The sequence below is a fragment of the Melanostigma gelatinosum genome, assembly GCF_949748355.1.
Source record: "Melanostigma gelatinosum genome assembly, chromosome: 21".
Lineage (NCBI taxonomy): Eukaryota > Metazoa > Chordata > Actinopteri > Perciformes > Zoarcidae > Melanostigma > Melanostigma gelatinosum.
The window spans coordinates 1,081,091-1,093,953 of record NC_136654.1 but is presented as its reverse complement, the minus strand read 5'-3'; the positions used below and the strand labels follow the sequence as shown (position 1 = coordinate 1,093,953).

General features: G+C 44.8%; 1 protein-coding gene across 1 annotated transcript in view; it reads left to right on the top strand.

The window, feature by feature from the left end:
• Positions 1-12,863, top strand: part of LOC306795233 (glutamate receptor ionotropic, delta-1-like) — a gene marked incomplete at both ends in the record, with an annotated part of 197,423 nt that overhangs the window by 10,223 nt on the left and 174,337 nt on the right. The window contains one exon of the mRNA XM_079293676.1: positions 3,149-3,304. Within this exon, the coding sequence (XP_079149802.1) occupies positions 3,149-3,304 (156 nt within the window). The remainder of the gene's footprint in view (positions 1-3,148; positions 3,305-12,863) is intronic.

The following is a 12,863-nucleotide window of genomic DNA, read 5'->3' as shown; positions in this document are numbered from 1 at the left end:
TAATTCTTCTAAACCTTTTTAAGATGAAGTATCTATTCATTTAAGATTTACTTTAGTACTCAGTGCCACTGTGAGAAAATAATTAATCCTAAATAAAGGATTTAACCCTGAAACCCAAAATACAAGTATGAACCTTGAGATGAGCAAATGTCTCCTTTAACGCAGAGTCAACGGCATATTATTATTGAAAACATCTCTTCTTTCCAGAATCAACGTCCAGGTTACTCTGAGATTGTTTCATCCAGAAAGTTCTGATTGAAACCTTTCATCGTGTTTAAAGACTTTTAAATGCAGTAAATCTGGTGAACAGAATGAACTCATTTAGAATTTTGCATGAATACACAAAACACACAAAGAATCGAAGTTTGTTTTAAATCAAATCTCCTGACATTCAGAAAAACAAGACATTAAAGGAGGTGCTTATAAAATAGTTTGACTGTCAGCCAATGAGAGTTTATGGTCGCAGATCACAGCGGCCGCTAAATCCCAAAGTAAACCAGCACTTCCTCTGATTGGCCAGCCCGCTAGAGCTCTGGACCCAAAGCCCCAGAATGCTGCTTGATCACCTGCCGGAGGAGGAGGAGGAGGGAGGAGGAGGAGGAGGAGGAGGAGGAGGAGGAGGAGGAGGAGTGGCAGACAGATTGCGTTTGGCTACTGGCCGGTGTGAAGCCGCCCCCCCCCCCCCCCCCCCCCCCCCATGTAGTGTAGGAATGTTCAGACTCTCACATCGTCCTCCGGCTCAGACTGGTTTCTCACGTTTCTGTGGCATTTATTAACGATTCAGCTCAGGTGGAAATTCAATAATCTGCCCTTAAGGGCCGCAACCGTATGCACAGAAAATGTTTGAATAAAGTGCAATTTAAATGCTAAAATGTCACGAAACGCTTCTTGATGCTGAAGGTGAAAACACAAGAACAAAGTTTAAAATCATGCAATTGAATAACAAAGTATTCCTGAATACAACAGATGATGCTACGTGAGTTTTAAAGGTTCTTCTCACTCGAGAGACGTGTGTTCTCCTTTACTCCTTGTGGCGTCTATCACTGCATGTGATCAGGTTTATTTGTCCACGTTTTGAGGAATCTGTCTCTGACATTTCTGCCTTTCCCACAATAAAATGGAGGTCAATGTTAAAAGTCTCATTCCAGAAACAGCGTCCTTGTGAATCCACATTTCATCTCTACCTTCAGTAGAGAGTTGGTGGTCATGAGAACACAGACTCCTCCATCATGTCGAGGTGAAGGCAGGAATCCAGAGATAGACTCAAACTAAAATGGAAAAATTAAACAAACCTTTCTGCAAGTGAGAACATTTGTTTTTTTGCGATTGGATTAAGAACCCCGAGGGTCTGGTCCTGAGCCCCCAGCAGGCCCAGGTAAAGTATAAACCTCACATCAGCTCCCTCGCCGTGTCTCCGCTCTGACAGGTTGCTACAAGATTCATTGTTGATTAAAGTCGCCTGTCTGGATGCAATTTATTTTTAACCCGTGATGATTGATTGATCAGGCGCTGTGGACACAATTAAATATGATTCACAATGAAAATGTCCAGAATCGATGATCGTCTTGGACTTAATCTGCATCTGTTTAAAGGCATGTTTTCCTTAAACTGTGTCTGCCAATCGTTACGTAAACGCACACAACACACGTTGTATCGTTTCTCTGTCACGTGACTCTATTTCTAACGAGGTGCGTTGCTGTCACTCACTGAGCTGTCCACCAATCAGAGCAGATATTGAACCAAAATGACAGTTTTTTACAAAAGATATCAAATGTAATAACTTGATTCCTGATATTTCACTGAAAAACAGTTTGATGTAGGTGTCAAAATGAGGGCAACTCTTTACATTCAATTGTTATGTAGAAGAAGCAACGCTGGTTTTTGTATGAACTCAACTTATTTAAGTTGATTTTACCTGGAAAATGAAGTAGTTCATACAAAAACCAGCGTTGCTTGTTCGACTTAATAATTTCAATCAGGAGAGACTTGTTTTATAATTTAACAATGATTTATTATACAAGCTTCAAATATGCAAAGTGCAAAGTCTTTGGCGATTGGACTCCATCCTGAAGTACTATCACCGAGGGGAGGGGTACTGAGGTCCAACAGGCCTAACCCCCCTGGAGTCCAGACCCTGGTGGTGGTGGTGAAAGGAGTTGCTGCACTGATGATGATCAGGAGCCTGACTGTGCTGCTGACTGGAGGCCACTGGGTGGAGGCGGGTCACATCTGCTTAACGCTTTAATGACACCTGACAGCAGCAGAGAGGAGAAGACTTTAAAGTTTGACAGCAACGAGCTGATTGGCTTAAGGAAACTGTGTGCCGCATCTGGTTGGTTGCTTAACCGTGCACGCCCCCAACCAGCTGACAGAGTAATTACACGGAGAGGAGCGACAGCGATCACAAGCCAATGTCTTCCTGACTGAACTTGCACATGAGCTACATTTAATGCAAAACGCTGTTTTAAGTAGATCAAGCAGGACGTCTTCATCAGCGTATTATCTGACATAACTCATATCGATCCCAGATGTTTTGTGCGTCTGAAGAAGCACGGTCGGCATGATCGCAGTCTGCCGCACGTTTCAGTGTCAAGATGTCAATCAAACACGTGATGACATCATGAAGCTCGTCACATGGTCGCCTGCATATTAATGAGGCCTACGATGACGTGTTGTGTTCTAGGAACGAGCTGCTGGCTTGAGCACGTTTACAGAATCATTTCGAATGGTCTAGTTCCAGCGTGACGACGCTGTTGCTACGCAGATCTTTTATTTAGAGCTCGGAGGGTTTGTAGTTTGATTCCCTGTAAACCACACACAGCGAGAGGACCTTCACCTCACCGCTCTCTCAGGATGCTTCTGTTGCCAAAGTAACCAGTGGATCTGAACTCATGACTAAATGCATGATGGGAAACTCCGTGTGGCTCAACGGGCTCAGTCTGCAGCTGAGTTTAGGATTATATTGATTATTGATTAGCCTGATGGTTATAGTGTTGCTGATCAAATGTCAGATATTTCATAAATGTCTAATCAAATTGAAAAATGCTCGTCACTCAGCGTCATGGCGAGCGTCCAGCCGTCGTCCTGATCTTCTTTTATTTATTTTTTTCCATCCTTACCCCAACCGCCCCCCCACCCACCTGTCCAGGTGCGATATTCGAGGAGAACGCCGTGCGGGACGATGAGGTGTTCCAGCTCGCCGTGTCGGACCTCAGCCTGAGCGATGACGTCCTGCAGAGCGAGAAGATCACGCACTCCATCAAGCTCATCGAGCCCAACAACCCTTTCCAGGCGGTGCAGGAAGGTAGGGACTTACACCGTGTGTGTGTGTGTGTGTGTGTGTGCGCGCGTGTGTGTGTGCGTGTGTGTGTGTGTGTGTGTGTGTGGGGGGGGGGTTAATGACCGCCGTTGGGCTTTGATGCGGCACGGAGCTCCTTCGCCTTCTTATCGTTTTCCTCTGAGACGGATTCGCTCTATCTCAGACACTCCATCACTCACTTGCTTCGCTCTCTCGCTCTCGCTCACTCAGAGTCCGGGTCCTGGTCTTCCTCTGTGGGGGGGGGGGGGGGCTCTGAGTCCAGCTGTCACTTTCCATGTTATCGCCAACAAAGAGGCTCGAAGGCCTCGGAGCTCTGAGGAGCTCATCTGATGCAGCGTGAACGTGTTTGTTCATGGTGGCTGCAGAAATACAACAGTGATGATGATGAAGTTCATGCTGGTGCAGTGATTGTCACAGATGACGAGGATGATTGTGGTGACGATACATAAGGAGATATTGCTGATGATGCTGATGAATGTTGAGACGATGCTGATTACGGTGAGTGTTGAAGATCACCGTCGTTTGGTGATTATCGTGATGATGAAGACGTGTTGACGTGTGTTGTGATGAAGATGCTAAGACTTCAGCAGGAATGTGTCCATACATGAAAGAGCAATATCAATATGTTGTCTTTAGAATCAATGAATAATCCTGATAATAGATCTCAGTATGGAGTGGTCTCACCGACGTCACGATCTCCTTAGTTACGAGGTCGGTCGGCCATGTTGGAGTACATACAGATCCTACATGGCGGCGCGTAAACAAGGAAGTGCGGCGAAAATACCATACTTTGAATCACTGGATAGTGCATCAAAGGTTCGCTACCTGGCCAAATTGAAGGTTATTGGTAACTTGGATCCCTATACGATGAGTGCAGATGGTTTCAGTGCCGATCCTACTTATCTTCCATCGGTAAACTACGCCAACATCTACACGTATCTCGTGAACACCCCCAGTCCTTACACGAAAGACGAGTTGGAGTGCTACAAAGGGCTCGACGCTTATAATCAGTTTGTCAGTGGATGGGTCCGAGACGTCAAAGCAACGGTCGTCGAGAATTCTCATATCGTCATTGGGAGGGTAAATATATACAGATCTGGTCCGATATTTAGCAATATTCTATGTTTACTCAGCGCAAACAGACACGTGTGTTTGTTTACATTGTACGTGCATGTCATTGTGTGCAGGAATTCACTTTAAACTAACTCCTAACGTCACCCCCCCCCCCACACACACACATATATATATATATATATATATATATATATATATATATATATATATATATATATATGATCCGACGTTAAACTCATATCAAGCAATGCTGAGGCTGCATCTCTGTGTTTCGCCTGTTGTACACGCTCGACACGTCTCTGGTACCGACTGCTGTCACGGGCCGATGAAGCTTCGGTAACCTTCTCATGTAAAAGTTTAATTTATATTTCCTTTATTAAATACTGTTCACAAACGAATTTGCAAATAAAATCACTGACCACTTATAAAGTGATCCGCACATACTCTAGTGTACGCCAAATTCCATTCCTTTATATCTCGAGAGATGCGTGACAGCCATTTCTCGCGACGTCGCTTGGATAGCTCCTTCGTGTCATTTCCTTGATGTGTAATGACCGCTGGCAAACCAAAGAATGATTTCTTGTCTCTATCAGCTCTGCTGCCACAACCAAAGACAGCACAAAAGTTTACCACCGATAGGTTATGCGACTCAGCCGTGCATGCCAGTGGCTTTGTGTGTACTCCAACATGGCCGACAGCTAAACTGTGACGTCACACGAGACCACTCCATTGATGAAAAATCGTCGTGAACTACAGCAGAACAGCTGAGTCATCTTTCCACCATCAATCATTCTGTGACTCGGCAGTTTCTGGCTTTTGAAGGTGAAACTGTGGGTTTCATTTGAAAACTTCATATCTCAGAATCACGGCGCAGCAAGTTGGTGTCTGCCGTCCCGCCAAACACCTTCACGATCTTCAGCATCTGATGTTCCTGTGATTGTGTTTGTGGAACTGCAACTTGAAAGACGGGTCGTCTCCCTGAAGTCTGGAGACGTGGTGAGGAAGGTAAAAACAGACTTCCAGCTCTGAACCAAAGCACACGGTGCGTTTGGGTCACGTGCAGGTGTAGTTATTCTGAGTGTTTGGAAGCCGCAGCGCCGGCCTGCAGAGGACTTCAGTTCAAAGGGCTGAGTTTCCTCAGTGAGTCTGACGGAGACGATATGAACGGTGTTTTGACTCTCTGTGACGCTGGTCAGCAGCTCCTGTTGGAGACAATAGTGACTTATGACACCTTCGTCATGGTTGTTAAAAAGAAATCTAGAGCACACCGAACCCGTAGAGACCCTCATGAGCTGCACTAAAGTGTGTGGGAGAAAATGCATTGATTAAAGAGAGGACACACACACACACACACACACACACACACACACACACACACACACACACACAGAGCTCTGGATTTGTTCATTAGCAGCGCTACGCGACTACAATCTCACATGGGATGCCTTGAAATTCAGGTTTGCTTGATTGTTGTTTGTCCTCGCTGGCGTGTTTCTGTAGTCGATACAATTATCAGTGAAATTCCACAATCTGAGAAACAATAAATCCATATTCTTCAACATAAACCACTTCATGACTGTTTGCATACTGTTTTTGATGATTGGCCTCAAGTTTGTCAACAAAAACTACATTTTACAAAAGATTCTTTGATGACATTTTAATATACCTTCGCCCAATTCTCATTTTTACTGAATGGAGCTTGAACGCATCGTGATGTAACTCAATGCAACATCCGTTAGCCGTTAGCTCCGTTATTCAGCCAGCCACCGGGTGCTAACAGCTAACAGCAGTCCACGTGATGACGGGATGCGGTTACACTCGAGCGCTGAGCCGCGGTTCCTACGGTTCCTACGGTTCTGTAGAAAAACGAGCACCGTCACCGGTTCTGAGTTCTCGTGACGTTTATCTGTGTTCAGGTCATTGATCCTTGTTGTGGCAACATGTGTAACTAAGTTCACCCACATCCAGTATCGAGCCAGTCATCAGTCTCACTCTCTAAAAGGTCTCACACACACACACACACACACACACACACACACACACACACACACACACACACACACACACACACACACACACACACACACACACACACACACACACACACCTTGTTTTGTGCTTGATTTAGTCTTTTGCCATGACTGTAAAATGAGATGGTGAGAGTGAGTGAGAGAGAAACAAAAGGAGTGTGTGTAGGAGGAATACTGTGTGTCAATACATTGTGGTGATCGGTTTGTTAGATGACTGTGTGTGTGTGTGTGTGTGTGTGTGTGTGTGTGTGTGTGTGTGTGTGTGTGTGTGTGTGTGTGTGTGTGTCTCGATTACGTCCATCTGCTTCCTTGCTCGCTCTGACCTTTCCTCAGAGCTCCCATGATCCTCGGTCCTCAGAGCCGCTGACAGCCCGGGCTGCAGTGGATTATGGGTAATGAGTGGGATTCACACCCTGCCGTGTGTGTGTGTGTAAGGATAAAATAAATAAAAATGATATATATATAAGCAGTGTACTTCTTCCTCTCATGAGATCATCATCCAGTGATGATCATCCAGAGCAGCAGGCTCAGCTGCCTGTCCGAGTGGTCTGAGGACGCGTTGCTCTTTCGATATGTATCTCTGACTCTCGGCTGCTTTCTTGATTTGATACTCAAGACTACAACGTTCAGTCTGACAATTTTAATATCTGATGAATCATTTCTTGAACTTGTTTTCGTTCTTGAGAAGTAAATATCATTTCATTGTGGAGTGTTGGTGAGACAAAGCCAGCAGCGTGAGGAGGTGACTTTATCTCTCACGGAACAAAGAATCATTCAAACGTGACTAAACTAAATCTGGTGACTGTGAGCTGCGTCAGGTTTGATGTGAAAGAGGTTTTTCCGTAGTAGAGGCTGTTTATTCAGATGTGCAACACGTCCACTAACTCTCCGTCGAAGCCTCCAAACAAAGAACGCCCAAACGTCTCGCTGCAGCGTCTGTCGGAGCGACGCGCTCGGGTTCCGTGCCCGGAGTCCTGCTGCTCCTCGTCCTCTCATCCTGAAACACGATGCCTGTGTTCCACCGAGACGTCCCGCCGAGACGCCGGCCCGCCGCTTCGTACACGGATAGAATCTGATCAACTCTCCAGCGCTGCTCACTCATCCTTTAATTGTCTTTTCAATTCAAACGACATCAGGCTCACTGTCTCGTTATGATCCGTCCGGCTCGGCTCCAGTAGGTGTAATGAGAGGATGCGCTGTTCTTCACTTCCTCTTCATCCTTCTGTCTCTGTGTCCTCGCCGTCCTCCTTCCTTTGTCTTTCTGCTTTCTTTGGATGCACGCTGTCCTCCACAGTTCTTAATTGCTTTCAATACAGTGAGTTTGTTTTCCTCCTGAATCTTCTTTTGATTTTCTGCTGAGTTTGGTCTTTTGTTTCGTTTCTTTGTGTTTTGAACGCCGTCGTTATCGTTCTCTGGATCACCGGTTTGGTTCTTGATGTTCTGTATTCAGCGCTTTGACTTCATAAAGTTATGATCTTGAATTTTATAAAAGTTACTTTTCATTTGCTCAGTTTCTTCTTTGAGTCTGGATCTTGGTTCTTAGTGATTTTAGGGCGCATAATGAATGATCATTTGGCCAAATGTTCGCAAAGTCGCACATAAAATAATGAAATAAACTTTCAATGTTTCTCTGTTAAAACCTCTTTATGCATTTAAAATGAGAACTTCTTCACTTTTATTATTCATTTTTAATTTCTGGTTGTTATTTGGAGACTTTTCCAGATGCAGCATGTGTAGACACACACACACACACACACACACACACGATGAGATCTGCTTACCCATAATGCTTTTTGTAAGCAAAGGTGTCAAAGCGGCGCGTGAATCTTTTTAACGAGCGCCTCGTTGATTCGAGCAACCTTTGGTGTGAGAGGCGACGTCGCGGTTATGGAGAGGAAAGAGCCTCATTCGTATTCTCGGCTCTTATTTCACGGCCCGATTATTCAACATCAGCTGCTCTTTTGTTCATCGATGGCACATAAGAGCTCTTTGAAGTGAAGACAGTTCGGCCTGTTCCTCTGGCGTGGAGGCTTCACTGCTTCAGCTTGTTGCTGGCGTCACCAGAGGAGACCATTAGTCATTAGGTTCATTAGTCTCAGCCCGACTCTCCTTTTTGAGAGAGAGAGAGAGAGAGACACAGAGAGAGAGGGAGACACAGAGAGAGAGAAAGAGAGGGGGGGGAGACACAGAGAGAGAGAATCCAGAATCCAGTCGACGGCGTCGTCCTCTTCCTCATGTTTACATCCCTCCCTGCTCTCCTGTCCGTTTGGTCCACGGCCCGTCGCTCCATGAATCCCGTTCTGTCGGTACCGGCAGCCATAGCGGCCGAGTCGCTCGTACCGGTGACTTCACGTGAGGTGGTTGTGAGACTGTGCCGGGTCTGCAGTCTGTCCTCATCACAGCGAACTGGAGACGGGCGGACGGCGGTAGAGCTGCAGTGGGACGGCCTGCTTGTCTGGTTGGGGACATTAATGTCACTCTGTCTTCTTGTTTAAAGTCAGCAGTGACGGAGCGTTCAGACACGAGGAGGCGTTTGTCCAGAGGAGACGCGAGAGACGCTGCCGAACACGGACTCCAGCGCTCTGAACGTGTTTTCTTTTTATTTATATCTTTTGATCCCTCTTGAGTCGATTGATCTGGTCTGGCTCTCTGGAAAGCAGCAGCTTGTCCTCACTTCTCCCACTCACACAGTGACTGAACACAGTGACTGAACACTTGATATAATTAAAAGGGTTTGAATTTTGCCAAATTTCCACAGCAGGGACAATTAGGTTTATTACTGTCACAGCCAGCGGCGGCTTAGAAATGTTAACAACCCGGGATCAAAACCACAATTAGCTTATTTAAACCGGCAGTCGCCCAGCTGGCGAATCACATCTGTAGGCGAGGAAAGGCCACCGCACAGAGGACGGCCTCCAGACAAAGTGAGGGGCTGTGAAAGCCCGGTAGAGCCCGTGCAGGCGTGCTGCTGGTGGCAGGGAGGACCTGCAAAGGTGAGGCTGTTGAAGGATAAAGAGCTGAGCCGGTTGGCCCCGTGTCCGCTGTGTGAGCGACCAATGAGCCCTTCTCAAAGCTTAATGGGCAGATAGCAACGGGTCACGTTGTCCACGACGCTAAAGAACACTCGGCTCCAGTATTGTCCGAACGACTGTCTGAAGAACTTGATCGTCACCTTTTCAAAGATGTATTCCATACTTAGAGCTGCAGGGTTGCCAGATCTTTGAAATGTCTCAATATATTCCACCTTTGGGCGACGGTGGCTCAGTGGCAGAGCGGGTCGACTGTTCGATCCCCGGCTGCAGTCGTCCATTTGAAGTGTCCTCAGGCAAAACACACCATTCACCATAAAATATACAAAAACTGCTGTTAAGTCGAGTTGAGTTGTAACAATGCTCCCTTGTAGATGTTTGTGGAGAACCGTCTACATCTTATAAAACTAACAGTAAAGTGGACAGTTTAAGAACAGCGGAGTAGGAAGGGAATGAATGTACACGTGTGTGAATGTACACGTGTGTGAATGTACACGTGTGTGAATGTACACGTGTGTGAATGTACACGTGTGTGAATGTATAAATAATATAAAATTCAAACACCGCTGAAGGGGGGATGAGTTTACGGTGGCAAATCGATTCAACTTTCACTTTAACATCCATCTTGTAAGAGATTGCAGATAAGTTTGTGTTTGATGGTTTTTTGTGCTCAATTTAGAAAAATGTGATGAAGCACGCGTGTTTGATGTGCTCGTCTGAGGTTGCAGTCTTTGGCAGGTAGAGAGAGAAAAAATGAGATGTGAGGCACACACACACACACGTGCACACACACACACACACACACACACACACGCGCACGCACACACACACGCACACGCACATACACACACACACACACACACTCCAAAGCACTTTTGTTTCCATGTTCTACTTATTAACTTTGATCATATTTGTCTCCACAGTTTGCTTCCAAACTTGCAGAAATTGAGCTCCTGTTGTCTCTCTAACTAGCATGAACCATGAATATTGATCCAAATATTAGCGGCATTAATCTTTGAAGAGTGTTGAAATGAGAGCAGAGAGAGAAAACAGGGTTTATCTTTGTCTTCTTCTCTGCTTCCTTAGTCCCTCCTCCCTTTTGCTCAATCTCAGTTTTCCATCATTCATAATTGATTTCCTTTTTTCTCAACCGCCCCATGTTTAATTCAAACAATGAACAAATTTAATGAATACAGAACCAAAGAGGTTAACGACGGTCTCAGGATGTAAATATGAACCTGATTCTATCTGAACTCTTCACACGTTTTGATTGAAAAAGTAGAATCGCATGTGAGTTCATCTGCAGAACGACGACCCAAAGAGCCTCATTAATAAACCGTGACTTAATCATGGCCTGTAGCGCCGTAATAAGGACTCCTTTATCTTTCATGGAGCATTTATTAATTATGAACAGCTGCTGTTGTAGCAGTTCCATAAAGTAGGCTGAGATGATGCTTTGTTTGTGTTTTACAAATAGTTTCTTAATCTTTCATGAATTCATAATCAAACATTTTAAGGGTTCAACTTGGATCACCGGCATTGATACAGAATACCAAACAGTGCTTTGTGTTATATTTAATTATCACATGTATGATGTGTTGTACTACAGTGTAATGCAGTTTCTAATGGTATTTATATTTAGTAATAATTAACTCTTGGTTTATTAGGTATGTATTAACAATCATGTCAGAGTTCTGAGGAGAGTTATGTTTAGATAACAAAACTACTCAGTTAGGTTGAGACAACAGAACTACACAGTTAGGTTGAGGCAACAGAACTACTCAGTTGGGTTGAGGCAACAGAACTACACAGTTAGGTTGAGGCAACTAAACTACACAGTTAGGTTGAGGCAACTAAACTACTCAGTTGGGTTGACACAACAGAACTACACAGTTAGGTTGACACAACACAACTACACAGTTAGGTTGAGGCAACAGAACTACTCAGTTGGGTTGAGGCAACCAAACTACTCAGTTGGGTTGAGGCAACTAAACTACTCAGTTGGGTTGAGACAACAAAACTACGTAGTTGGGTTGACACAACAAAACTACGTAGTTGGGTTGACACAACACAACTACACAGTTAGGTTGAGGCAACAGAACTACTCAGTTGGGTTGAGGCAACAGAACTACTCAGTTGGGTTGAGGCAACTAAACTACTCAGTTGGGTTGAGACAACAAAACTACGTAGTTGGGTTGACACAACAAAACTACGTAGTTGGGTTGACACAACACAACTACACAGTTAGGTTGAGGCAACAGAACTACACAGTTAGGTTGAGGCAACAGAACTACACAGTTAGGTTGAGGCAACAGAACTACTCAGTTGGGTTGAGGCAACTAAACTACTCAGTTGGGTTGAGACAACAAAACTACGTAGTTGGGTTGACACAACACAACTACACAGTTAGGTTGAGGCAACAGAACTACTCAGTTGGGTTGAGGCAACTAAACTACTCAGTTGGGTTGAGACAACAAAACTACGTAGTTGGGTTGACACAACACAACTACACAGTTAGGTTGAGGCAACAGAACTACTCAGTTGGGTTGAGGCAACAGAACTACTCAGTTGGGTTGAGGCAACAGAACTACTCAGTTGGGTTGAGGCAACTAAACTACTCAGTTGGGTTGAGACAACAAAACTACGTAGTTGGGTTGACACAACACAACTACACAGTTAGGTTGAGGCAACAGAACTACACAGTTAGGTTGAGGCAACAGAACTACACAGTTAGGTTGAGGCAACAGAACTACTCAGTTGGGTTGAGGCAACAGAACTACTCAGTTGGGTTGAGGCAACAGAACTACTCAGTTGGGTTGAGGCAACTAAACTACTCAGTTGGGTTGAGACAACTAAACTACTCAGTTGGGTTGAGACAACAAAACTGCTCAGTTGGGTTGAGACAACTAAACTGCTCAGTTGGGTTGAGGCAACTAAACTGCTCAGTTGGGTTGAGACAACTAAACTGCTCAGTTGGGTTGAGACAACTAAACTGCTCAGTTGGGTTGAGGCAACTAAACTGCTCAGTTGGGTTGAGGCAACTAAACTGCTCAGTTGGGTTGAGGCAACTAAACTGCTCAGTTGGGTTGAGGCAACTAAACTGCTCAGTTGGGTTGAGGCAACTAAACTGCTCAGTTGGGTTGAGGCAACTAAACTGCTCAGTTGGGTTGAGGCAACTAAACTGCTCAGTTGGGTTGAGAAAAAGATCTTCACGTAACGTGTTTGTTTCATTAGATCCACATTCCCTCCTGCCATGAAAGTAATCTTCAATAAAAATATCCAAAAGAGACAAAAACAAGAGCTGTTCTAAATGCAACAAACCCAAACTAACAACACACACCTATCAATAAAGGCAATACATTAATCAAAATATATGATATTAAACAAACAAAAAAAGACAAGCACAGACAC